The 26,898-nt window shown below is 42.8% G+C and overlaps 2 protein-coding genes across 2 annotated transcripts; one reads left to right on the top strand and one right to left on the bottom strand.

The window, feature by feature from the left end:
- The first annotated feature begins 4,933 nt into the window (after positions 1-4,933).
- Positions 4,934-8,439, top strand: LOC125508617 (Aldolase superfamily protein). Its single transcript, XM_048673374.2, has 9 exons — positions 4,934-5,235; positions 5,774-5,893; positions 6,042-6,174; positions 6,605-6,784; positions 7,080-7,160; positions 7,310-7,473; positions 7,561-7,697; positions 7,817-7,932; positions 8,020-8,439. The coding sequence occupies exons 2-9, from the start codon at positions 5,775-5,777 to the stop codon at positions 8,251-8,253; spliced, it is 1,164 nt and encodes a 387-aa protein (XP_048529331.1). The 5' UTR covers positions 4,934-5,235; position 5,774; the 3' UTR covers positions 8,254-8,439.
- Positions 8,440-8,491: 52 nt separating this feature from the next.
- LOC125508616 (ARM repeat superfamily protein) lies at positions 8,492-26,449 on the bottom strand. Its single transcript, XM_048673373.2, has 35 exons — positions 26,148-26,449; positions 25,547-25,714; positions 25,361-25,450; positions 24,752-24,888; positions 24,582-24,672; positions 24,322-24,404; positions 24,132-24,238; positions 23,409-23,561; positions 22,608-22,672; positions 22,379-22,466; positions 22,137-22,215; positions 21,940-22,048; positions 21,351-21,410; positions 20,837-20,955; positions 19,390-19,765; positions 19,116-19,300; positions 18,962-19,031; positions 18,023-18,173; positions 17,782-17,951; positions 17,353-17,697; positions 16,247-16,414; positions 15,864-16,157; positions 14,836-15,012; positions 14,466-14,729; positions 13,534-13,632; positions 13,245-13,429; positions 12,811-13,146; positions 12,503-12,656; positions 12,295-12,405; positions 10,707-10,874; positions 10,103-10,232; positions 9,567-9,725; positions 9,350-9,453; positions 9,197-9,256; positions 8,492-8,853 (listed from the first exon to the last, which is right to left on the bottom strand). Exons 1-35 carry the CDS (start codon positions 26,325-26,327, stop codon positions 8,650-8,652), a joined length of 5,439 nt encoding a protein of 1,812 aa, XP_048529330.1. The 5' UTR covers positions 26,328-26,449; the 3' UTR covers positions 8,492-8,649.
- Positions 26,450-26,898: the final 449 nt, after the last annotated feature.

Below are 26,898 nucleotides of genomic sequence, written 5' to 3'. Positions count from 1 at the left end.
TCTTCTCTTCATCAGACGCGGGGTCCTTGGTACTGTCAGAATCGGCGTACTTGACGAGAGCCGCCATCAGCTGGCCCATGTCATTACAGTCATGCTTGAGCCGCCCCAACTTCTGTTTCAGGGGTTCAAAACGGCAATTTTTCTCTAACATTAAGACCGCGGAGCCGGCATCCATCTTATCAGATGAATGTATTATTTCCTTAACCCGGCGCACCCAATGGGTCATGGATTCGCCTTCCTCTTGCTTGCAGTTGGTCAAGTCCACATCGACATGGGCTGTTTGCAGGTGTCTTTGAAGTTCTGAATGAACCGGGCCTTTAGCTCTGCCCATGAGCCATTGGAGTTGGGCGGCAACCCCTTTAACCAAGTACGAGCTGTTCCATCCAACATCATGGTGAAGTATTTGGCCATTGATGCATCATTGACCTCTAATAACTCCATGGCCATCTCGTAACTTTCAATCCACGCTCCGGGTTGTAGGTCGGCTGTGTAATTGGGCACCTTATGAGGCCCCTTAAAATTCTTTGGCAAGCGCTCATTACGCAGAGCCGGCACAAGACAAGGGACGCCTCCTGTCCTGGTGGCCACCCCAGCCTCAATAGAGGTCGCTGGATAAACCGGGAAAGCCTACTCAGCCGCCTGCTGAACCGCCCGTTCAGCCTCTTGACGGATCCTCTCCTGGTCCGCCAAGTTAAGGGCTCCGCCCGGGGCCGGGTCATGCCCGTGTGGTTGGTTACGGTGCTGGGCGTTGCTCGACATGGCCGCTGAGTCCATATGCCTGCTATAGCTTGGGCTCCGGCTTGGTCGAGGGGTTGAATGGATTCTATCCCGGCTGTAAGAATACGCATCCTGCTGTGCCAGAGCTGTCTGAAGAAGTTCTCTGACCCTTCATGTTTCGATTACCGTCGGAGAGTCACCTTCCATTGGGAGAGCCGCCAAACAAGCTGACACAGCAATTAAATTCTCCAAAGGTTTAGAGAAGTGACCCGGTGGTATTGGTGTGTAGTGAGGCGGAGCAGTATTCACACGTGGCGGCTCCATGGCCCGTGGTTGAACCGGCGCCCCAGCCCCGGGTGTTGTGATCCGGTTTGTCTCCGGTGGGTTACTGGGACCAGCCCCGGGTGTGTGAAAAAGGTTCCTAGGATCATAAGTCAGAGGCAAGCGTGATTGAGCCTTCTGGTGCTCCTCCTCATGACCTCGTTTGACGCATTCAGATCCACAGAGAGCCGGAAAGTCTCCGCTTGAAGCTGCTGAGCACGTGCATCCAGAGCCGCCCGTTCTGCGGCCATCATGACATCTTCCACTGCTAAATTTTCCTTGGCTTGTGCTACCTCTCCGCGTAGTCGTGCTACTTCTGCGTCATGCTGAGCCTTATCCGCCGGCTAAACCACAGCAGTCAACAGGGTCGTCATCCTATCCATGAGGTCCATTAACACCTGAGCTGGTGGGCGCACGGGGTCTCTTGACCCGGCCGCTGCTGACCCGGTGGTTATGGCTGCCGCAGCCGTAGAATTCTGACCAGGTTGAGTGCCAGCCATGAAGACTCCAGCTCAATTCAGCGGCTCAGTGGGGTCCGGAATACTGCTGCCATCGGAACAGCCCCCAAGCCCGCCGTCTTGCAACTGATACAAAGAATCTGTTTCGCCTGCGGACGACTCACCATCAGAACAAACGGCCGTCTCACCACCGTCCACCGATCCTTCAGAAAATTCCCCTCCATGGATGCAACCCACGAAGGCACGCCTCATAGCGGGTTGAGCCCGGGCGGATCTAGCGCGCTGAGCCGTCTCGATGAGGTTGGTGCAGATGTCCGGCTCGCCGATCCGGCCGATGAAGACGTGGATTCCGCCGAAGGGGACCCTATATCCGTACTCAATTGAGCCGGCGTCGGAGCCCCAGCCTTCGTCGTCGATGTAGAGCTTGCCGCGATGACTCTTGGTCATCCGGCCCACAGCGTATCCCTTGAGCCCTTCGAAGTTGCCCTTCAAGAACTCAAATCCACCATGCGCTGGCCCCACGGTGGGCGCCAACTATCGTGGAATTGTCACGGCGGATGTCTTAGTGAAAGAACTTAGTCGTGGAGCCATCGCAACTAGAAAGCTTAAAGGGGTTAATCGGGACAAAGGACACGAAAGGTTTATACTGGTTCAGCCCCTTGCGGTGAAGGTAAATCCTAGTCCAGTTGATGTGGTATTGCTAGGTTTCGATGACCAAGGAGCGAAATACGCTAGCTTGGCTTCTCGATCTCTTGTTTCTTTCCCTAAGCCGCCCCCGGGTCGTCTCCTTATATACACGGGTTGACTCCTAGCGGCCTACAGAGTCCCGGCCGGCTCATATAACGTGTCCGGCTCGGTGACTTCCCTCACATGCCTTTCTTTACAAGCCTTTCTTACTTATGGCGGTTTACAATCATGGGCCTCAAGCCGCCTCTGGGCTTGGGCCTACTACAAGCCTTATACTAAACCATCGCCTTGTATATTCACTGAACTTTTAGTAACCCGCCATTAGGATTGACCCGGCCCCTTCTGGGCGGGTCATACCTGGTAGTTATATCCCCAACAAAATCCGACCGCGTTTGCATAAATTTCATCCGGTTTATTGAAAAATAGTTTGAAATGTATGCGGCTAGCATTGGATTTTGACCTCCCGCATCCATGTCCATGGATTGATCCCTGTCCGCGGACGAATGCGGGAAATTTCTTAAGGGTTGCTGTTGGAGATGCCTAACTCAACCGAATTTAAATGAGACGCCATTCTCCGCCACATAAAACACGAGGAAATACATCCAGACCACATGCACCACCAATAAGATCCCAGTTTCCCATCAAAACGAGGGGGAAAAAAGACCCCAGTTTTCTTGGAGTAGTGTCGACCATGTTTGCATCTAGAGAATTCATTGAACAGCATACATCCGCCAACCGGGTCTCACGTTTGACCCGATATCAGCACCCTAAGTTTTAGGAAAACCACAAATATTATGTCGGCTCAACCCACAAAACCCACAAACACATGCAACTAGTACAATCACCGACCCAATGTCGAAGAGGTCCATATTTGCGCACCGAACATAAATACGAGCACGAGTGCCGAGTCTAGGACTTGAACTTTGGTGGGTTGGTTCCACCATAAGAAACATAACCATCTGATCTATGCATAGTTCACATAATTTAATAAATATTATTACAACTAAACATAATCAAATAAAATGGCATATGTATTTTTATTTTATTTTATTGAACATAGAACAGAGGAAGATGCTCATACATACGCACATACACTCATCCTTATGAATACATGCACGCACACCTTACCCCTATGAACACCTCTGAGAGACTAAACCGACACATACATCTTCATAGTCGACGAGAACATCTCCTCTCACTGAACGCATATTGCCGGAAGACCTGAAATAAATCCAAAAAATGCGAGCACCAGTGTCAGGTTTAGGAATTGAACTCTTGTGGGTTGAGAATAGCACTGTCCTCCTAACCATCCAAGCACGAGTTGGTTCACATGTATTTTTAATTTTGATTCTTATGTTACTCCTTTTTTTCTATCTATATAGGGCCTAATGTGTTTTTCGAGGCTAACTTTAATCAAATTTTAGAGCAATAATATATGACATATAACTTACATAAAGTATACTGTTAAATTCGTATGTGAAAGGAGATTCTGATGATATAATACATTATACATCTCATGTAATATTAATCTTGTCAACAGTCAAAGGTGATCTTGAAAACGCATTAGGTCCTATATAGATGGAAGGAGGAAGTATCAATTCAAACATTTATCAACCAATTCTCACGGCAACGCGTGCTGTATCCTCTAGTTTAATAACATATCTACATCATGTGCACTTTTAGGCTAGCCACAGTGAGAGTAAGCCTGGTCATAGTGGGAGTAACTTAGCGAGTAACATAGCGCACTCCAAGAATTTTTTTACTTATGTGGCAAGTAATTAATGAGAAGTAGTAACATAATATGTTACTGTGACATAGCGTTTCTCAATACAAGATGAGTCTACAAGCTAATAAATGAAGCTATCTATGACACTACTACTATGTTACTTTGCATTATAAAGGTAGTAACTTAGACTAGTGTCATATGCATGACACTAGTATAAGTTACTCCCCACTATGACCAGTCTAACATCACACTTTTCAAGATAATTTTGCTTATGTGACACATATTTAATGATGAGAGAGGTAATCGTGATAATTTAGCTAGTTACTGTAACATCACACATACCAAGACAATATGAGTCTGTAGGCTAATAAATGAACCATAACATGACAACGCACATATGTTACTACCCACTATGAAGGTAGTAACATAGTCTAGTAAAATATGATGTTACTAGTCTAAGTTACTCCCCATTATGACTAGTCTTAACCGCAAACGTGGTATCTAACTCAACCAAACATTAAATGAGATAACATTCTCCGCCACATAAAACACGAGGAAATCCATCCAAACCACATGCACCACCAATAAGAACCCAGTTTCCCATCAAAAAGAGGAAAATAAGATCCCAGTTTTCTTGGAGTAGTGTCGACCACGTTTGCATCTAGAGAATTCATTCAGCAGCATACATCCGCCAACCGGGTCTCACGTCCGACCCGATATCACCACCCAAAGTTTTAGAGAAAAAACCCAGAAATATTCTGTCGGCTCAAGCCACCAAAACCACAAAACACGCAACTACAATCACCGACCCATTGTCCAAGGGATGCATATTTGCGCACCGACTTCCACCTACTCGATCCATTTCTCCAACGCGAATCCAACTTAACGGGCACGGCCCGCGTGGCGGATCCGAGAACCCGGCAGGATCGCGCGTGGTTTGGTGGCCGCTCACCCAACTGAAAGGCACCAGCCAACGCCGTTGCCTCCACAACTCCCACCAAGCCCTCCGCCAAACATCCTGCCTCTCCATAAACCCGGTCCCTAGACCCGCTCCCACTAACACCCGGCCCCGCGGCGCCACGACGCGTCTCCCGCCGAAGACCGGGTCCACTCTCCTTTCAGGTGGACGCGGCGCCGGCCGGGTTCCGGCCCCTTTCCCTTGGCGGAGACGCGGTGGTGCAGCTGCGACCTCCATTTTAGCGGGTGCGGCGACCTCCGCGATCTTTTCGTCGGATTCAAGCGAGCGCGAGTCTGCTGCCCTATACCACGTCAGGCGTTGGGGCTCGTACTCCGTCGGATCGGCTTCGAATTCATCCATCGATCAAGGTGCCTTTCTTGGTTCTTGGTTCTTCCCCCGTTCCTGTTTCTTTTTTCAGCAAGCAAGTGCCTAGATTTATTGTAAGGCGGAGAAATCTGGAATGAACTTGCGAGTGCCTGGATGCAATGTTTCATTCCATGTTCCAACCGGCTTCATGCTTCAATTCAAAATTTCACTTCCAAAGAACCAGAGCAATCTTTGTTGCTGAAGAGTCAGCGTTGCTCTCTGCCACAGCTCCATACCCTAATCCTCTTTCACTGGGGAACCCAGCTGATGAAATGATAGCACTAGCAATCCAGCTTGCTAGTTAGCGCACCCGCGTGAAATCGATATCTGAGAAACATCCGGCCGGTTTGAAATGGTGTGTGATGATAGTAACTCTTTTTGTTTTTGAGGGATGTGGGCTCCACTGGTCATACCATCCTTCGATGTTTGCAATTTTGTATCCTTCGATGTTTCAGATGCTTTCGGCACTGCAGACAAAGAGACTTAGGTACATGCCAGCATTGTTATTCACACTCTTCAATTGTTCATTTATGTTTCCAGAATGTCGAGCCTCGAGGAGCCACTTGGCCTTGGGGACCTGCCAAAGTTGAGTATTAATAGACTTGGAAGGTTCTGCCAAAGTGCCTGCAGATCAACAGCTGATGACCGCAGCACCGGCAAGTAAGTTTTCCTGTCATTCAACACCAAATGCTTCATCTCATACTTGCCATTTTATCCGGTGTTTTATTTTTCACATTTTTTTAACCAGTATCTCCAGATGTGAGCAACCATTCAGTAATAGTATCTTTTTTATCTGTACTGCTTTCAGTTACACGCCCAGCAACAGTGGCAACAACCAGACGCTCTTTCACAGCACTTCCCACTCATGGCATCTGCAAGGCCAGTATACCGACTCGTCCTGCAATGGAGCGGATATGGAGTTTAGAACTCTTCCACAAAAGGTAAGTTAAGTTGTGAAATTTCATAGTGGATGATGTATGCATTCAATTTTGCTTCCCTATTTTATGTCTGGTTGCACCTCCTCTAACAGAAGCAAGGACTCCTTAAAAAAACAGAAGCAAGGAAGTGACATCTACTCCCTCCGTTCCAAAATAGATGACTCAACTTTAGTATACCCAACTAGCTTTTGTCTATCTTACTGTTTGTTTAACCAACTTATCCCTAGTTTCGTGGCTATTTTTCCACAACAGATTACAAAATAAGCGCAGCGCAGCGCAACATAGTTCATCAACCGCAAACTAAGCCGCAAAGTCATAACTTTCTAGTACTGTTTGAACTCATGCAAGTTTCGGCTGAAAGCATAATAAAGAAGAATCATTACTACCCAGATGTTTTCCCCTTTGCTCAGTCGATGAATAACTGATTTTTCAGGTTTCGTGGGATCTCCCAAGGTTTGTGAAGGTGGTTGAGGTTGGACCACGAGATGGTCTGCAGAATGAGAAGAACATTGTACCGACATCAGTAAAGATTGAGCTGATACACAAGTTGGTGGCTTCTGGCCTGTCAGTAGTTGAAGCCACAAGTTTTGTTTCCCCAAGATGGGTGCCGCAGGTAATTTATGGTGTACCTAAACTAGATGAAGCTGCGTAACATGCACAGTAGTTAGCTTTTTGAAATATCTAAAACCTGCTGGTGGAAGGTACAGTAATATACCTTCTCTTATTCAACGAATTAAAGTATGTCCATGCAGGATTATGAGTTAATTGCTTGGTTACATTTTTTTCAGAAATTGTTCCATTTAACTTCCATTTTTCTCTTGTGAAGTTGTGCTAGCATGCATAATAGATAGACAGTTACAGACCAAAGATACGGCAAAACTAATGATAACTTTATTTTGGAAGTGCAGCTAGCTGATGCAAAGGATGTCCTTGAAGGTATCCAGCATGCGCCAGATGTGCGGTTTCCTGTGTTAACTCCTAACCTCAGAGTATGCCCATTTCTGTAGACTTTTGTGCATAGTTTTTTTTTACGCTTCAAATCCTTCTCAGAGCAGCCTCAAATCACTGCAAATGACATGCAAAAGAAGTTGCAATGCACTTGACATATTCTGTAGTGATGAAGCGATTTCATTTGCAGGGATTTGAGGCTGCTGTTGCAGCTGGTGCAAAAGAAGTTGCGGTTTTTGCATCCGCCTCTGAATCCTTCTCTAAGTCGAACATCAACTGCACCATCGAGGAAAGCCTTGCTCGGTACCGTGATGTTACTTCTGCTGCCAAGAAACATGGAATATGTATCCGCGGGTAAGCTGCCTAAGTCCAAAGCAAGTGTGAACGAATAGCTTGATTACTGAATCTGTTCTGAAGTCGTCCATCCTCTGATTGTGGTAGGTATGTTTCATGTGTGGTGGGCTGCCCCGTGGAAGGCGCTGTGCATCCATCAAAGGTAGCATATGTTGCCAAGGAACTCTACGACATGGGTTGCGCGGAGATTTCACTCGGTGACACGATTGGTGTCGGTACGCCAGGTACGTTATCGCATTCGCCGAGTACCACCATACTGTGATGCAGAACTGTCGATTTCTTGAGGCTTTTTGTTTGTTCAGATTTTGCACACTGTTAACATACATGGGCTGTTTTGTTTCAGGCAGGGTAGTTCCTATGCTGGAGGCGGTCATGGCTGTCGTTCCGGCAGACAAGCTGGCCGTTCACTTCCACGATACATATGGCCAAGCCCTTGCCAACATCCTAGTCTCTCTCCAGGTAATAATAATAACCGAGCTGAAAACAGCGAGTCGGTCAGCAAGCCTTGTTGTCCTGACTCGGTTTTCACAATGTTGCCATTGCCAGATGGGGATCGGCGTAGTGGACTCGTCTGTGTCGGGCCTTGGAGGGTGCCCATACGCGAAGGGCGCCACGGGCAACGTGGCGACGGAGGACGTGGTGTACATGCTTCACGGCCTGGGGATAGAGACCAACGTCGACCTCGGCAAGCTCATGGACGCTGGCGACTACATCTGTAAGCACCTGGACCGCCCGTCAGGCTCCAAGACTGCAACAGCTTTGTGCAGGCTAACGGCCTGATTGTCATACTGGAACTCCACAAGGGGTAGTACACGTCATTGCTGTCCGTCTAGCATATGCATTTACGCAAGCCATTTTGGTTGTTGTATACCGCATCAATTTACTCGGGTCAGGTGAAACTTATCATGAAACATTGATATGTACTCACAATTTGTATCTCAGTTCTCATATGACCTTGAATAATCAGAGCCCTCTTCGTCATAACAGAAAGAAAGTTGTGACCTCACAGAGAAGTGTATGAAAATGGAAAATAATTAACTGAACTCTAATAAATTGCTAATTTTCGTATTGCATAGCTGAAAAACGTGCAATGCAACCACTTTGCCATAAATTTCAAGTGTGCCACTGGCAGCATTTTCATGTAGCAGATTTTACATGTATCGAAAAAGAGTACATCTAACCTATCGTCATGGTTACGCCAGTGAGCTCTTTGAGAGCAGCCAAGCATTGCTTCAAAAGTGCCTTTGCCTGTTCACTTTTTTCTGACTCGCAGAGTTGGATTAGTTCACCCTCAAACTTGGCCTCTCTTCTCTCTTCCAACGGGAAGTCTCTATACAATTTGATCAACTCAAGAAGGCACTCTGAAGCAGCAACATGAACCTGCGGGGAAAAAAACACAACTCGTAAGGACCAAAGTCCTTCCTGGACGATAAATAGTGATTGTGATAGCATGTGGGACTCGAGGCTCAATGCCAGTGAGGTCGGTATTAGAATCCCTCTGTTTCTAAATATAAGCCCTTTTAGCGATTTCAATATGAACTACATACGATGTATATAAACATATTTTAAAGTGTAGATTCACTCATTTTGCTCCGTATGTACTCCTTATTGGAATCTCTAAAAGGGCTTATATTTAGGAACGGAGGGAGTACCAAGCAATACTGAACTAACATAAAAATGAGTAAAGATGATGCAGTATCAGTTGGTGAGCATAGAAGATTACCTGAGCAATCTTAACTAAGCGTATGGAGTCTACTACTTTTGACGCCACTGAATGAAACATCTGAGTTTGGATACCCAGGGTAAAAGAAATTTGTCAGAACAACGAAGAAATGACCAAATATCGGATATGGTACCAAACAACTATGTGATGTACCTCCTGAACAAAATCATCTGTGCCTTCAGGCCACGCCGTGCTACCACCAGAATCCGAAAATTTGTAGCACAATTCTTTGATACACAAGAAGGATGACAATTTAACTGCTCATGAAAACCCAGATAAGTGTCACGGTGATAGTTTTCAAGTATCAATGCAGATCTATTTGTAAAACAGTTGCTCAGAATATATCACCGATCCTGCATACAAAACATACCTTGCCAACCCTCCTCGGGTGAAAGAGAGTTCAACAGAACCTCTAACATATTCTTCTTTTGGTGGATAATATCTTGTGGCAAAGCAATAGTGATGCTAGATGCAGCACAGTTGAGCACCTTGTGGAGAGAAACGGAGACACTTGCACTTTCATCTTGCTCTGCAGAAAAGAAGACCAATACATAAGTCAGTACGAGCATAAAAGGGTATCAATATTCACATGCAGGGTGTTATAAACTTCCTCGTCAGGATCTCAATTTTCTTTGTTATGATATAAATTACCATACTGTGTTTATATGATACTCCCTCCATTCCTAAATATTTGTCTTTCTAGAGATTTCAACAAGTGACTACATACGGAGAAAAATGAGTGAATCTACACTCTAAAATATGTCTATATACATCCATATGTGGCAGTCCATTTGAAATCTCTAAAAAGACAAATATTTAGGAACAGAGGGGAGTAGAAAAAAATGGAGTATTAAAGGAATTTTTTAGCATGGGACCTAGTTCGAAAGAGCCCAAATAACGACTGACCAGCAGCAGCAGATGTACTTAGTGAAGATGAACTCCTTGTTGTCTTAAAAATGACAGACTGATTAGAAACCTCATACAACATAGGGAAAACACTATTGAAGAATCCTGGATCTTTGAATGCAGTGATCACCTGAAAAGAAAGAAGCAAATAAAAACCAAGTAAATGGTACTGATTCTAAATTATATACATATAATGCCAAAAATCGATGGACTGCTGATCATAAACAAAATTGTGGTATTAAATTCCCATGGAGCAGATTTATAAGAGATGCTTGTCTATGCAAACTAATAAGTGGCAACATTATCAACAATACCATCATTCCAATTTAGATGCCTCCACAGCATATCTCAAGAAACAGATCTTTTTTGCAGTCTTTTCAGGAAACTTTTCTTCTCCTATTCAGTTAATACACCGGAAGGAAAAGCCCTGAGGTAATTTAGTTATATCATGCTTCAAGTTTACATCATAATTTTTTTGAGTATGTGGTTATGCTGACAATTGTGTAACAGACAAGAATCTTTGTTCTTGAACATAAGGAACATCAGCCAATTATGACAAGTTTTTACATTCATATAGAAATGAAGGAATGGAAAAGAGAATTACTTGTTGTAAACACGAGAAAGCTGCTTCACGGTACAATTTCGGCTTCCTACTGCATGCAGCACAAACAGCATTCAGAATAACACTAGGCATAGTGGGTTCATCTGCGGTTATAGCAGCGTGGCAGCACAAACACAGTGAAGCTAGTGCATCCAGAACAGCATCTTTTCCCTGGAAGGATGATAAGGACAGATATTACCATACGAATTTTATTTAACAAAACAAAGGAGATTATGGTACATAACTTTAGTTACATGGGATGGCAGTTTCAGAATTTCTCTCGCTCACTGAATTTTATTCATCCACACCACTCTCAGAGCATCTTCAATAGATGATGCAAATTTGGAGATGTAAAACTAGGTGTTGTATAATTTACTTCACCAAAAAGTGCATTTTACATCTCCAAAAAAGAGGCAACTCCAACAGATGATGTATATTGGTGACGTAAAAGTCCAACTCCAATAGGTGATGTGTAATTGATGATGTAAACTGAACCTACTGTTGAAATTGAACCTACTGTCAAAACTGAACCTACTGTCGAAACTGAACCACCGATCAAATGGCCGATGCTCTCGCGCGCCGCCAGCTGCCGAGCAAATCGAGCTGCCGCTCCTCCTCTGCTGCACAGTGCTAGCTGCCGCTGCCGCTCCTCCTCTGCCCCAGCCACTCTTCCTCACCTCCTCCTCCATGGACGCCGCCTGCCAGGTCGTGGCCCGAGACGGCGTCGAGGCGGAGCAGCGCGGTCATGAGCGCCTTCTAGAAGCGCGCGCGACCGCCACGCGCGTCCGGCAGCCTCCTCTGCTCCTGCGCGGCCGATGGCCGGATTCGGGCGGTGGGGATGGCCGGCGGCGAACTGGAATGGGTAGGGGAGGGGCCAGAGCTGGGGGGGGGCGACGGGGCGGCGCTGGAGCTGGCCAGAATTGGTTAGCGACGGCGGCAGCCGAAGGAGGACGGGTGGCGGCGGTATCGGCCGATTTGGTGGAGGGCGGAGGCGCAGTAGCGGTGGAACCGGCGACGGGGGCGGTGGAGCGCCGGGATCTGACGGTGGCGCGGCGGCGGCGGCACGCGGTGGGCTCAGCTGCGCGGCGGCGGCGCGCGGGCGGGCGGCGGATGGGAAACAAAATGAAGGGCGGTTGGCGCGCGGACAGGTTTTTACGTCACCAGTGGCATGGGGATGCAAATTTGCATCTCCAAGTGTTGTATTTTACTCCCTCCGTTCCTAAATATAGGTCTTTGTAGAGATTTTACTATGGATTACATACGGAGCAAAATAAATGAATCTACACTCTAAAATGCATCTATATACATCCATATGTGGTTCATAGTGGACCTCTACAAAGACTTATATTTAGGAACGGAGGGAGTATATCACTTGGAGGAGGTGATGTAAATTTTTGTTGCATCTACATCATCTGTTGGAGCAACGTTTTTAGCCCTTGGTGATGTATAAGTTAGTTATTACTTGTAGAATGGTTGGTTAGAGGATTGCAGGGAAAATTGATGTAAAGTGCACATAACTTGTGCACGCATGTGCCATAGTCACTCAAACCAGTGTTTCCATTAAAAATTTACAAGTAATAGTATGAATTACCTCCCAAAATCGACCTGGTAGCTCTTTCAGAAGTGATTTGAGAATATTATGGTGGTGCGCAGAAACAGGTTCTCCAAGGGCATCACATAGACTTTTTGTAGCCTTGGCTGACTGCAATAACCATAGTATGGTAAGTATACAAGTTACAGCATTTTTAACTGTCACCAATTTATTTGTATGAATAGAAAATCAGTGACAGAGACTACACCTTTCTCTTGCCAGCCCATGATGATGAGGACATGCAATCGCACAAAAGGGATACAATTTCTGGTAAATAAAGCTGAAGGGTTACTCTTTCACTGCTAGGAATATCCTCCCAAAGTTCTCCATACAAGGCACTGGTCTCTTTATCATCATCAAATCTGAAAGAAGTTTTGTTATTTGAGATCCAGTAAGTGCGTAGACTACAGGGAACTGCTTTTGTAGTTTTAATGATCATAACATCATGAATTGCTGACATATTAGTTTCAGAACTCAAGATGAAAGGTTAAGACTTAAGAAATGTCGTTCACATACCTTGAAGAAAAAATTACAGGGATAACCACTGCATTGTATCCACTAATAACATCTGCTGCATTGCTCAAGTACGATTTAATAAGAACTGCACCAGATAACTGAGAACTTTTTTCACCTAAATGCAGAGAAGCGGTGTCTTCAATAAGTTTCTGAGCCTGAGATTGGCTGGCATATTTCAAAACTGCAGCACAAGAAGACGCAAAGGCCCTTTTGGCTGCAGAACTCCTTTCCTCCAGAACAGCAGTATAAAGTAATTTCAGTAACATCACCGTGTATGGCTTGATGTTAATCATGACCTTCTGTACCAGCAAGGTGATGAAGCTAGCAACACCAACCCTGAAATCAGGCAACAATGACAGGGTAAGATTACAGTAAGTGAAGTGAAATGGTACTATCATGAATACTACAAGGCCCATATTAGCATGAAAACTAACCTTGTATTAAGACCAACAGCAGATCTAACCATTTGAGCCAGGCGAGGAATCAATAGCTCGAGTGAATTTGTGTCAACAACTTTGATACATATATCAAGGGTTTCCCACATTGGAGAATCTTTTGCTACAGCTACACGCAAGCTGTCAAGCTTCTCGGTTTGGATGCCAGCATTTCCTGCATGCATCTTTCGTCCAAATACAGGAGTGAGTACAGAACAGAAATAACATGGTAGACTTAATAAGTAATAAGACATCAACTTTCCTACAAAAACCACCAAAAGTAGCATACCTCAACATAGTTTAACCTTTGATCCTCCAAACTTGACAAACATTCAAGCATACAACTAACAAGTTCTGACAGATGTGGCCGCAAGGCAATGCCAGCCCCCTATGAACATCAAGAAGTCATAAGCTGAAGATTTTGCTTTTCTTTATTCTTTTCATTAAAGAGACACATAGGAGCATGAGCACTAACAGTATGTTATAGGCCATGCATAAGCAAACCATAACAATGCTTTGGATGCAATTAACCAACGACATCAATACTACAATCCTACTAGGGAGGAGAATAGTAGGGGAGAGACCTACTGAAATATAGTAAGGTCAAACAAAGGAATTCACATGCAAACATATAAGGTTCCACAGGAACCAAGACAGTCCAAAAGTCTGTCCAACCTAACAAAACTGGCACATGAAGGTAGCAAAGTTACTGAGTGTACATTAGGACTACTTCCCACAAGTAAAAGAAGTAAGCAAATTGAAATAAGGAAGCAGGATATACTATCAAGATCAGACTCCTTTTCCTTCCTCAGTCAACTAATCCAGCCTGTCAAAGCTTCAGCCAACTGCTAGAAAACCCTATACTTCAAGACTTCCACCATTCCAAGCTAATTAGTAACAGTTTTTTCTCCATCTATCAAGGATATAACTCTTGGCCACCAAGAAGAAAGAACATAGATTACTTGCAGTTTATTTAAGTTTCAGTGTACTGCAAAAATATAAAGTTCACCATAAAAACAATCAATCAGTGCGATGTTTTCACATCAGCACCCTCCTGGGAAGAAATTCCATTGTAATCTATGATCTCGTGTTCGCTTAATTTGTTAAGATAAAACAGAACTCTCAGAAACTAACACTGAAACTTAATAGCATTAGATGCTACATCTGACACATTATGGTATAAGTGCAGTTAAACATTATAACTTTCACCACTGATAATACCTTGGCAAGCTTCATGACCAAATTTATAGATGCTTTTTGAACGCTTGCAACTTTACTGAGTATGCCTTCAGAAAGCAAGAATGGAAGTACAATGTTCATTGTTTCTTTTGCATCAGAAGCGGTAGTAAGTGACACATCACAGAGCCTAACTGTCAATGAGCTTACAGCTCGGCACAAACTGTCACCAGCATTTCGCACGGTTTCCTTTATGTCATCCATCGCACGGAAGGTGGTTGTCCATATTTTTATCAAATGCTTAGAAACCTTGAAAAGAACAAAAGAAAAGGTGAGTTCTATTTCATTCTCAAAAGATTGTGCAGCCTAGTGCACTGACTGGAAGTTTCAAACTAACTCCAAAATATTCACATACCTGACTATATCTTCGACCTTGGATGATGTCTGCAAGTGCAAGACAAGAAGCTTCACGTGAGCGCCAAAGCCGTGATCCAGATTGAACCAACAGATCCTCTACTATGACATCATAATGTTCATCTATTGCCTTTTTGGGATCTGAAACAATTAACTTCCAGATATGTCCCATTGAATCCTAGAAATGCAACTGGAATTGTCAGCTAGGAGGAAAGCTTATTGCTGCTTAAGATAATATTCTAGGTCATAATTAGATAATCTATGAGTGCACACATCAATAAGAAGATCAACAAAGAGTGCTAATAGACGATGCCAAAATACTACTGATTGGCGCTGTACCTAGTAAACATAAAAGCAGAGCTAAAGATGCTTATAGCGTTATCACTATCCATTCTTTACAAATCCAAGCTTCGTTAATTTCAAGCACAATAAGGATGGCGTGCACAGCAGCAGCGGTGGCAACAATAGTTGATTGTGTCGCAGCTGGTTGGCCAACCATATGGGACCATGGTAATGAATGGTACGGCCAAGTAACAGCAATCTCGCACAACAGACAGGATTATTCAACAGGCAAGACTTCTATAGCCAAGTGTGCTGCTGCAACAGGAAAATGGTGGTGACTAGTGCAGGATGAGGGAAACAAACAAGCTAAATTTGATGAAAAATAATGACTATATTGGCAACACAAAAGCACAGCCAAACTTGGAGAAGTGGTCAACATTCTGATTTGTTCGAGGAACCACTGTACAAGGTAATACTTGCTAATCACTGAAACGAGTCTCCGCAAGCTCCCTGACCAACTTGTTGGTAAGTAATACATGAGATAAAGAATCTAGGCAAGTCATGCTGGCCAATTATGTAGGCATCTGATCTTTCACAGAAGCAACAAGCAACATTCCCCAATAGCTAAGGTGACTCGTCCACATTGAAGTGCAAATATTCACATAATAATACTATCAATTTAATTTCACTGCACCACCAAAAAAAGGAATATGGCAAATATCATAATGTGAATGTAATACTTTATACCTGGATGTTCTTATCAGGATCATATTGGTATCGGACAAGCCTAGGAATTAAGGTGTGCAGATGGGGTTGAAGTGCCTCCCCAGCTTGTTTGGCTATCTTGGAAAATCCAAAAGCAGCACCCCTCTTGGAATTGAGAGCAGCCTGATAGTTAGCCAGATCCATGAACTTGTATATCAAGTCAGGTTGTCCCATCTCATTGGCAAGACTACAGAGCTCCTTGTATGTGCTAAGCTTTCCTCCAGCAGGATTACTGCCAATGGTTCCTTCTTGAAAAACCTCTGAATCCTCCATCAACTAATGCAAGTACATTAAGAAAAAAATACTTAAGTAAAAGATAATTGAGGATCTCATAAAAAGGTAGAATTTGAGAAAATAGTATGCACCTTAATGGCCTTTTTCTTTTTTGCTGCACCAGTCAGTGTATTCACCAGTGCATGAACCAACTGCCCTTTCATAGAAGCATCACCAAGTTCATACACTATACTCATACCTTGGGATGCCAAATCTTGTGTAAGCTCATTAGAATCGCCAATAAGGTGAGAAAAGGCTTCCTGTAAAGTAAGTGAACACCAAATGTTCATGATAGCCATAAGCCCAGAGCAAACAGCTAACTGAGAAAAGGCATGCTAAGTACCATCGCAAAGATGCATAACTAGAAAACAGTACCAGCGCATATGAGCTGACAAGTGAGTCCTAGCCTCCTAGGGCCACAAAATTTGCATTTCTAACTTTTTAAATCAACCAACAAAAGAAGTGGCACTTTCCAGGCGCCCAAAATTATCACTGACATCCGTTTCAAAAAAAAAATTATCACTGGCATGAAGAAGGCCGATATTTGATTGAGAAATGCATGATTATCGTACAAAAAGAAAGGTGAAAGATGAGAGAGGGTCAACACTACGGACAACTGTTTCCCTCCAAAGCAAGAACATTGCTAGCTGTGGAAACAGTAACCTAAATCACCAGTATATGCATATACGTTGTAGCAAGAAAAAACTCTCAATCAAAAGGTACAGATACCCCAAAGGCCCAAAATTAAAATATGTTTCTAAAAGGAGGTTTATTTTTGGCACAGTAAATCTTTCAGTCTTAGACTAGGTGGTTATCAGTACTACAATGCTGAAATTTCTGGTCATAGAATGGTAGAAAAAACATCTTAAGAACTTGGAACTTCTATACTACTCCCTCCGTTCCATATTACTTGTCGCTGATTTAGTACAAAGTTGTACTAAATCAGCGACGAGTAATATGGAACGGAGGGAGTAGTATATTAAAAGCTACTCTTATTACAGATTTTAGATGGCAGGTAGAAGTATACCACACTATTTAAGCTGGCTAGTGCACCCCAGACAGTGAGTGCTCATTAGCATAAAATCATACAGACCAATGTTCGCATAATGATTGATCAGTTTAATGCAGTGCTACAGTTTAGTAAGAAGAAAAATTAAGAGCTTTATGATGATCTAGAAGTTATATATTTATTAAGAACCTGAATCTGTGGAAGAAGTTCAAGGATCTTCGGATGCCGACCACAGTACATTGTGAGTGAGACCAAACAGACTGTACCCGCACAGCGTTCCTCTTTTCTGCTGCTATAAATTAGTGTATCAAACAACTTGTTTATAATTTCTTCTTGAGCCGTTGTACGTGCTTCTTCACAGCTGCTTCTTTTACCGAAGTTCCTTGAGTCAAGCAGGGGTGCATCACCAGTAAGAAAGTTTGTGGCTTGGGAAAGGGAAACAAAGTTTGTTTCTAGTATCACATCTGCAGTCACAGGAACTTCACCCCATATGAAAGAGAGAGCCTCGCCAGATGCAAAAAGCACATCTTCAACCTAAATAGATGAAATCCTTAATATGATTATTGTCATAACAGTAGGAGTAATATTTTTCACTGAAAATTTGAATTATAACAGTACCTTAGAACGCGCGAGACTGAAAATCAAGTCTAACGCTATTTTCAGATGTGAAAAGGACAACTCATTCCATGAAATATGTCCAAGTGATACCAAGATCTTTTGTATAGCTTTGGTATCATTTTCGGAAAGCAGCTTTGTTAATCTCTCATGCAGAACAGTTAAAACTCCAGCTGTACGACAAACAAAGTTAGCTTAAATAAATAACCAGCAAAGACAGGCGGTGAACACTGAACAGCTTTACCTGCAGAGGAGTTCCTACTAATGGAAGGCAATGCACAACGGAGCCCAATATGGCCAAGAGATTCCATTGCAATTGAAGCCAATGTTGAACCCTCAGACTCAACAACTTTTACAAGAATATCAACAACCTTTTGGACCAGTTCTTCAGGTATCTGTGCATTTACTTATCAGGTATAAGAGCAAATCAATAGTTTCAAGGCTACATTGATGAAACAATGCTTTTAAAGTCAAAGGATACATAAATCATAACTGTCCAACTATACAGCAAATACTTTAACCAAACTTCTAGAAGTTAAAATCCTGCATCATGATGACGAGAACAAACATGATTTATAGTACCTTCTTCCTTTCTTCCATAATGTCAAGCATAATTTTTTTTTCCTATTAAACATTCATGAGAAATACTATACTTATTGTTCTAATACCAGCCGCGCATCTGCAGAATCATGCAAAAGGCACAACAAAATAGACAGGTCTGAAAGAATCTTCGAGCATCTAAGCAGGAGAACTAGGTAATGGCTCTTCAAATATACTCTTTCTTGACAGCAAGAACATCTCCTTTATCACTTCTCTAGCTCGCAAAGAGATCAACCAATCAACTAGAACACTTAGGTACCTAGCTGCACAAGCCCCTCCTGACGGCTTCCCTCTGATTGAATAGAGCACGTGCGTCGTATGGTCAAAGACCCCCCATGAATTGACCAAACATCAGTTCTGTACAGGGAGTATAATACAAGAGATACAAACTAGGAATTTCTGGACTATGTCAGCCAATTTCTATCCCCTATTCTCAATACAACAGCATAGCATAGATGGAGTTTCACCGAAAGCAGTGAAAGCAAATATGCTAAGATTTCATTTAAAGTGCACAATTCAGCAAAGAAAATGAGATACGCAATAAGCTACAAAAATGAGGGAGAGGAAAGCAGAATGAGCTTACATAAGATTCCTTCAAACAGCAGGCGGTTACATACCCAATTGCGCATAACAATCCATGGTAAATCTCAAATCTGGCCCAAAAAATCAAATATATACATGAGAAGTATGGCAACATAAGTAAAACATCAAAAGGGTTGTACTTTTCTCCTGCATACCTTGACGGATGATTTGGATCAAGTGCTGAAGTGAGTTCAGACAGAAGACTCAACGCAGCCGAGCTTGAAAGTGCTGAAGAAGCAATGCCAAGCAGACGGGCCGCAGCTTCACGAGCATCAGAATCAACATGACTAAGTAAAGTTCTCAGCCAATGTAAACGGTTGGCATACCGTGACGATACCAACTGCAAATTATGAAAATTTATGAAGCAAAAGGTAAAAACATGTGAACAAAGAATTAAGCTTCTTTTAACATAGGTAGAAGAAAAAAAACCTTTGGCTGACGAGAGGATATATCAACCAATGACTTCAAGGCCAATGCATGCAGTTCACTAGACCCTTCGTATGACATGGCATGTTCTAAGACCACACACATTTTTGCTACTGGGGAATGAGATGGATCTTCTTGCGAAAGATCTGGAATATCACTTGCCTCAAAGCACTTCATCAGAAACTTGATCATTGCAAGAAATGTTTTTGATGGGAATAGCAGCTTTCCGTCACTCTGATCGTTAGACTCCAGCAGCTTAGGCTGCTGGCTGTAGATATAATTTAGCATCTCCACAATATCGGGATAGTTGAAATCAACAGTAATTGCAGGTGACTGCCTCTCATCATTTAACAGATTTAGACCTGTTAGAGCCATTTCCCTGTGTACAGAAGAATCAACAGCAGCAATTATATATATACAGGAACTTAAGGAATGCATCAATATGTTAGCATCATAAAAATAAACCATGAGTGTGTTGTATTAGGACAAAATCATGGATACTAATTTACAAGTACCAAGTGTACAACTACAAGTCAACTCTCATCAACTTCGAAGTATTGGCAATAAACTACTACCTCCGTCTCGGTGTATAAGTCATTCGCGTAGTTCTAGGTCATCGATTTGAGGAATTAAATATGTGTTATATGTCATGAAAAGTATATCACTAGATTTCTACACGATTTAGTTTCTAAATATATATTTTTTGTCACATATAATACATATTTAGATAGTTAAATTGTCAACCTAGAACTACGCGAATGACTTATACACCGGGACGGAGGTAGTACTAAAGTCCGGTTTGCATGATCCACGAAAGTGTTTGATACTAAATTGGACTTGTCCAGATACTACTCCCTCATTTTGGAAATGTAAGGCACACACGCTTTTCAAGATTTACCTTTGACCAATTACCAATATGTGTTGTTATGTGATACAAAATTGATACCATTGGAAGATGCTTTAAATAAATACGAACCCAACAACATTAATTTTGAAATAAAACCTTTATACTTCCTCCGTTCCTACAAAAGGGACTACATACGGAGCAAAATGAATGGATCTACACTCTAAAATATGTCTATATACATCCGTATGTAGTCCTTATTGGAATCTCTAGAAAGACTTATATTTAGGATCGGAGGAAGTATTCGTACAATTGTTGGGCAAGAATCTCAGAAAGCTTGTGTGTCTTACATTTCCAAACAAACGGAGCACTGTGCTAGAAAAGAGACGATCCTAAGGGTGCTACCATTGCCTATAGGGTTAAAAAGTTGAGCGTGCATACAACAGGCCCAAGTTTTACAGATTTCATGGCCAGATGTTAAGTACATAGGAGAAGATGAACTTGTATCTGGTATAACAGTACAAAAATGCAACAAAAGAGCAACAAAAGAGCAACAAAGCACCATGCTGGCATATTGTATGTGTACTAGTATCTTCAATAACCAACCTTATGTCCAGTTTTACATCTGAAGCTCCAAGCATGCAAATGTACCGGCTTGGGCAGTGCTGCATGTCGTATAACGTTGTTGACCATCTTACAGCAGAAAATCGAACCTCAATTTGCTCCTTCAAGAAAATTTACAATATAAATGTAACATCAGAAAATTATAGTCTCCGAACAACTAAAGGCACATGCATTTCCTCAAATAAAGCCCTTAAGAATAGCAAGATACTGCAACTTAAACACACTACTCTAATGCATAATGGAAGTGTGCCCCATAGCATCACAAAAATCAGGAGAAGAAATAGTCATCTACCCAATGGAATCCATCATCCCAATCGCAATATCTTAGATTTCTTCCTTCAGTATTATTTTTGTCACATATCTCCAGACCAGTCCAAGAAAATAGGGTGAAAGTGAAACTATACAGAGAAGGTCTCAGTTTGACCTTCGTAGAGCCCGACTAGGTTCTGGACTATAAAAGTATTTGTGAATAGATAATTAGAACGATAAACTTTACCACTTGACAATTTTCCAGAAGAAGCGCCTCAAGATCCTTCCGTACTACAATTGAAGCACCCTGATACCATGAGCAACAAAATGAGTTAAATACAAGTAATGAGTTAGGTACAGCACCTTACAGTCGGAGCTAAGAAAATATTCAGCTCATAAACTATTATGAGCTGCATGTTATAGATTTTTTTCAGTAAAACAGTAACAGCAAGCCAACAACACTAGACTGCAGATGGGTTAGGCCACATTACATGTGAAAGGTGTTATGAATGATTTTGCAGCATACAAACATTGGTGTATAGACAAGCAACTCCAGTTAAAATCCTTTTGTGTGAAGCAAGGATAAAATCTTAAGAGTTGTTGTGTTGCCAAGGTTCCTGGTTTATCATGCATACCAGACTAGCATGTAAGGACATGGGGCATTACAATATTACAGGGACTTAATCGACAATAAGCTAGCACTTATGTACTGCATCAAGCATTAAATATAGTTATTTGATTACTGAAGACAACCAACGAATCAAAATTCACAATCATCTTTGCTGGCGTCTTAGATAGGCTGTGACAGCATACTTTAGCAAGTGCTCCATAACTACCTTATATGCTGTAGCAAGGGAAGTGGCTGCCTCCTGAATTGTGAGGCGGAGTGATTGATCCTCCAACCTCAAAGCAGTGAAGAGTCGAATAGCCATTTCTGTTTTGTTGCTGCAATGTTCACAGAAGTAGTAGATCATTCCCCATAGCAGAAACAAAATATGAGCCGAGAAAGTAAAAGTGTATGACAAGGGCATGCCTGAATAAATTAGGCATACGAGAGGCGAGCAAACCAATGGCCTGGTATGCAAATATTTTGACATCTCTAGCAGTGGAATCTGGAGATGGAGGACATCAACAAATCATTGGATATTTTCTCGAGTACAAAATGAACAATTTTTTCATCGAAGAGATGTTAAATTCGAGTAATATAAAGAAACAATGCGGAAATAAATCACATGCAGGTTTGAACAAGTAGAGTAGATAAGAAGTGCAAGAGACCTGCTTCTGTACTGGACGAACCATCAAGGGACCGTAATATTCCACTGAGGATAACTGGGCCAATTAACTTTAGTTGGTCCATTACTGCCTAAAACAATAACAAAACTATTATAATACACAGCCTTCCCATACCATATTACAACAACGGCAAGGGCGGGGGTTAACATTGATGGAAGAAGGGCAAGCTGGAATGTACAAGATGAACTATATATGATCAAATTGAACATACATGTTTAAAAACCCAGACAGTGAACTCCATCCCTAGCTGTTTCAGCCTTGAAGTGGTTCCACTTCCTGGAGGCAGAGACATAGCAGAAACATATTGAGGTCACCACCACATATGGCAATGATGAAATTGAGATTTTGCATTCTGGAACTACATGCTAATAAATTAAAATGAATGGGACATAATGAGATAATCTTAGATGGAGGCCCATTACTTATAGGTCCGCCACATGAATACTACATGGACATAATGGACAAATATGTGTTTCATCTCATGAAGAACAGATACCAGGCAGTGAGATATTGAGGCTTAACAAAAAAATGCTCTCTAAAAGCAACTTAAGCATGATTATTGAATGGAAAACAATGTTCAAAGTTAAATTGAGTCATTCAGCAGGACCTTAATGTTCTTTTTCCTTCTTTCTCAAAAAAATGTTCTTTTTCCTGTCTTATATTCCACACATCCTTTACTCTTCTTTTTGTCCGTCCGTTCACGTTCAAATTATTATTCTTTTTGCCTATGGTGCAACTTTACATGATAATGGAATGGAATGCCCAAAGGGTTGTAAACACAACTTATCCACGACTATTTTAACCTAAAAGAAAATGTTTTAGTCCGAACAAGGGTGAAGTTCAATGTCCTTCATTCCTCTACTTCAATGCACTTATATGACTGGTAGAGATATAAGTAGGAAAATGTCCTTCGCTACCAAGTACCAACAGAGCTTATTAAATATGCAGTTTATTGGCCATGTGCCATGACTAAAAATATAACAATGCATAAAAGAATGTAAAGATATGATACCATAGATGCAGCCAAAAATGCATTGAAGTGTGTATGGAAATGCGTTTGCTGCAGCAATAGACCGGCAGAAAACACTCATTAGGCGAACACGCAATGAACTAGGTGCTGGGGCGACTTTCAGTTCTGCAGCTATATTTTCTGCACTTGCGGTACCTGTGACACCAGAGATCATTACCATGAAACATTCAGATTCACATGAGCAAGACAAGATGCAACGAAACTGCCAAGTTGATAACAGGGAAGAAGAAAAGAGAAGCATGCACACGTGTGGGTATGGATGTGTGCAACAACGCAATTGGGGGGCCTGCTGATGGAGATCAATGCCAGTGGCAGGCATGCGCTGTATGCAACTATGTGAGTATGGAGGAGGAATCTAGATGGTATGCATACTTGTGAAAGGTAAGCAATTGGGAGTTCAAGAACAGGCCAGGAAGGCATGAGAACAGGCATACAAACACAAATGACTTTCTCACCTATAGATCATGACAACAGAAACAAGCAAAAGAAAGAGAACTGAAGTTAAACTAGATGTTTTTGTTTCACAATTATACTACCTAGCAAACTGAATTTCCAAACAGTAATTCAGTCACTTAGTCCACAGAAAAGTAGGTCAGTCAGATTCCAGACCACAAAAATGGAATAGCTATGCCACACCACAGGACGGGTATTGTAGTTGAAATGTGAAATGCATAAATAGCACCCTATTAAATACATAGTGCATACCATTGAATAGTGTAAACAATCTATTGATAAGCTTGGCATCTTCTAAGCTCGCAGTTGAAGCTTTGCGCTTTAACAACTCGTCTCCTCTCTTAGCAACTGACTCTTGACTATATTGAAACAGTGATCAGCATAATTGTTGATCCACTTAGTCATTTCTACAGATTGTAAATTGATTTTGAAATGAAAGTACCTATCGGAAGCACCAGCTAAATAAATAGGGTAGAGAATGTCAGATGCCAGCTGCATAGCTTCAAGAACATTCAAGATACCTAGCTGAAAAGATTGGATGAGAAATTCAACCATAAGAAGGAAAGTGAAGGTAGTACACTCAACAATTTAAATGTGTGAATGCATGTACAGACATCAGTACGCGCACAGGGATAAAATATACAATACACTGAACAATCCCAATGAATGCTCAACAGAAAAATCGCATGTACTTTGGTATACCTTTCTTGATGTAAGTGTGTCACCTTTCAGTGGTAGCTTTCCAGTAACACGATCTGCTTGGGCAACTGAAAGTCCTGCTGGGCATCCAATGCTGAAGAATGCTAACAGTCAGCCTCCTGAATTCAATACATGTATTATAACTTTACCTGATTCAGTTAAGTAGAATGTACCCTTGAGATGGCGTTTGATACAATATTGTGTGAAAGCAGAAGTCAGCAAAAACTAAGCCATCATCAGATCCACTTATGGATCGATATTTTAAGGCAATGTTATCATCCACCTTACGTGTGTTGCATTCACCAATAGCCTGGCCAACAAATAAAAACGAAAGGACAAAATCATGCAAATGCTACAGAATGTATGTATGGGAAGGGGGCTAAAATCAACACAGCCAAAATAACTTTGGTTTTGGCTAAACATGCACATGAGAATGGAGGTACAGAGAAAACACAATTCTCTCAAGGGAAGTACTTATGTCATATTTCTATGTGCAACGCAGGTAATCTATAATTCTATCCTCCATTTTGAGGATTAACTTTAAGCATAAAATTTGTGTCATTAACTACAGCACATGTCCAACCTGGAACATGATATGTCTTTTTTTGTTCTTGTGGGAAAAAATCCACTGCAATACTGCACTGCACATCCTTGAATAATATGTGCACTTTATGGTACACAACAATCCTAGCTAAACTTTCAGTGCAACTAAAAATAATTCAATATGATCAACTTCTATATCACATCCCGTTTTAGGACAATATATGCATGACATGACTAACCTTTGATACAAGTCTCAAGATAATTCCCTGATGCTGAGCTGGAACTTTCGATATATTGATTAGCAAATCAGGTGCGATGTTTCCCTTCTCCTGTTACAAATTGTTAAGTTTGTATTGTTAACTTCCCAGTAAAGGTAAAATAATAATGCTAAGGAAATGGGAAGCCGGCAAAGGGAAAGACTATACCTCACTTGGCAGGCGTTCAAACGCCATCTCAATATAAACAATACAGAAGTTGCGAACAATAGACGTTGAGGCAGATTCAGTATAGATCTTCCATAAATCCAGCATGGGCAGCGAAATCTCAGGCCTGTGCTTCACCCGTTTGTTGATGTGGCTGAGAATCTCCATGGCCTAGTCAAATACAGAAGTGGTATTCTATTACATGCCATTCATTCGCATAAAAATGTAGTATGTTTGTTATAACATGATATAAAACATGCACCAAAAGAACAGGCTCGGCAGTAAGCATTCTTTCTACCGGAAAGGAGGCATGTGTATTGCTGAGTATCAGGCCAGCACTTGAGCAGGTGCAGGGGACTATTAGACGGCGCATGGTTTTAAGTCAGAATAATAGGGAACTTGTACGAATTAAATTTCTGCAGGGAATATAAGCAGAATTTCCTCTGTTCCGAGTAAACGAGGCTCGAATTCCGGGACCTCACGAGCAAATCGGAGCAACGGAAAAAAAATCACCACACACAGGCTAAACCAACTAAAAGGGGGCTAAACCAACTAAGAACGACACCCAGAGCTCGCGCTGAATGGCTGGGGAGTGGCGACTTACGAGCTTCCGGACGGAGGTGGAGGTGGAGGCGAACGAAGTGATGGCGTAGGGGAGCACGCGGACGAGCAGCGGCGCGAGGCGGGCGTCCTCGGCGAGGGCCAGGCGCGTGAGCATCCGGTCCAGGGCGTCCTCCCTCTCCGCGTCAGTCGGCGCCGGCGGGGCGGCCGACGGCTCCGCCATCTCGTGCGGCTGGGTGCTGTTGTTGGACTCGCTCGGTCGCCGCTGGTCTGGCGCTTGCCTTCCGGCGCAAGAAGAAAGGGGGGAGTGCGGATCGGAGAGGATCGAGTCGACTCGAGTCGGGTCCGTGTATAAACCGTTTTGAAGGAAGAGCGCCGGAGTGAGCCGGAGGTCGAACCCTGCTGCACGAAACAGGCGTGCTGCTAGGTCGACCGGCCAGGTTCTAGAATGGCCCCTCTAGAGCCGTACGATGCACCTGCGCGTAGCCGTTTGATTTGGGTTTTGTCTCCATCTTTTTCCCTCCCACCCTTCCTCGCACCCAACGCCATCTCAAAATCCCCGCGTGAAAATGCCGCACCATGCCCTCGACGCTCGCAGCACCTTACCACCAGTGAGCACGTCGTGTCATGTCCATCGCTTGCATTACCTCCCCAACCAGCAAAGTTGTCGCTCGCAGCACCTCACCACCCGGCGAGCTCATGGCGGTGTGTGTTGTCGCTCGCCACATCACGTCGTTGCCATTGGACCTCACAGCACCGTCATGTCCGTCATTGCTATGGTATCATCCGCTCAA

This window comes from Triticum urartu, chromosome 5A, assembly GCF_056163025.1.
Source record: "Triticum urartu cultivar PI428250 chromosome 5A, HENAU_Tu73, whole genome shotgun sequence".
Lineage (NCBI taxonomy): Eukaryota > Viridiplantae > Streptophyta > Magnoliopsida > Poales > Poaceae > Triticum > Triticum urartu.
Note: the sequence above shows the minus strand (reverse complement) of the source record. Positions and strands in the feature narration are given on the sequence as shown.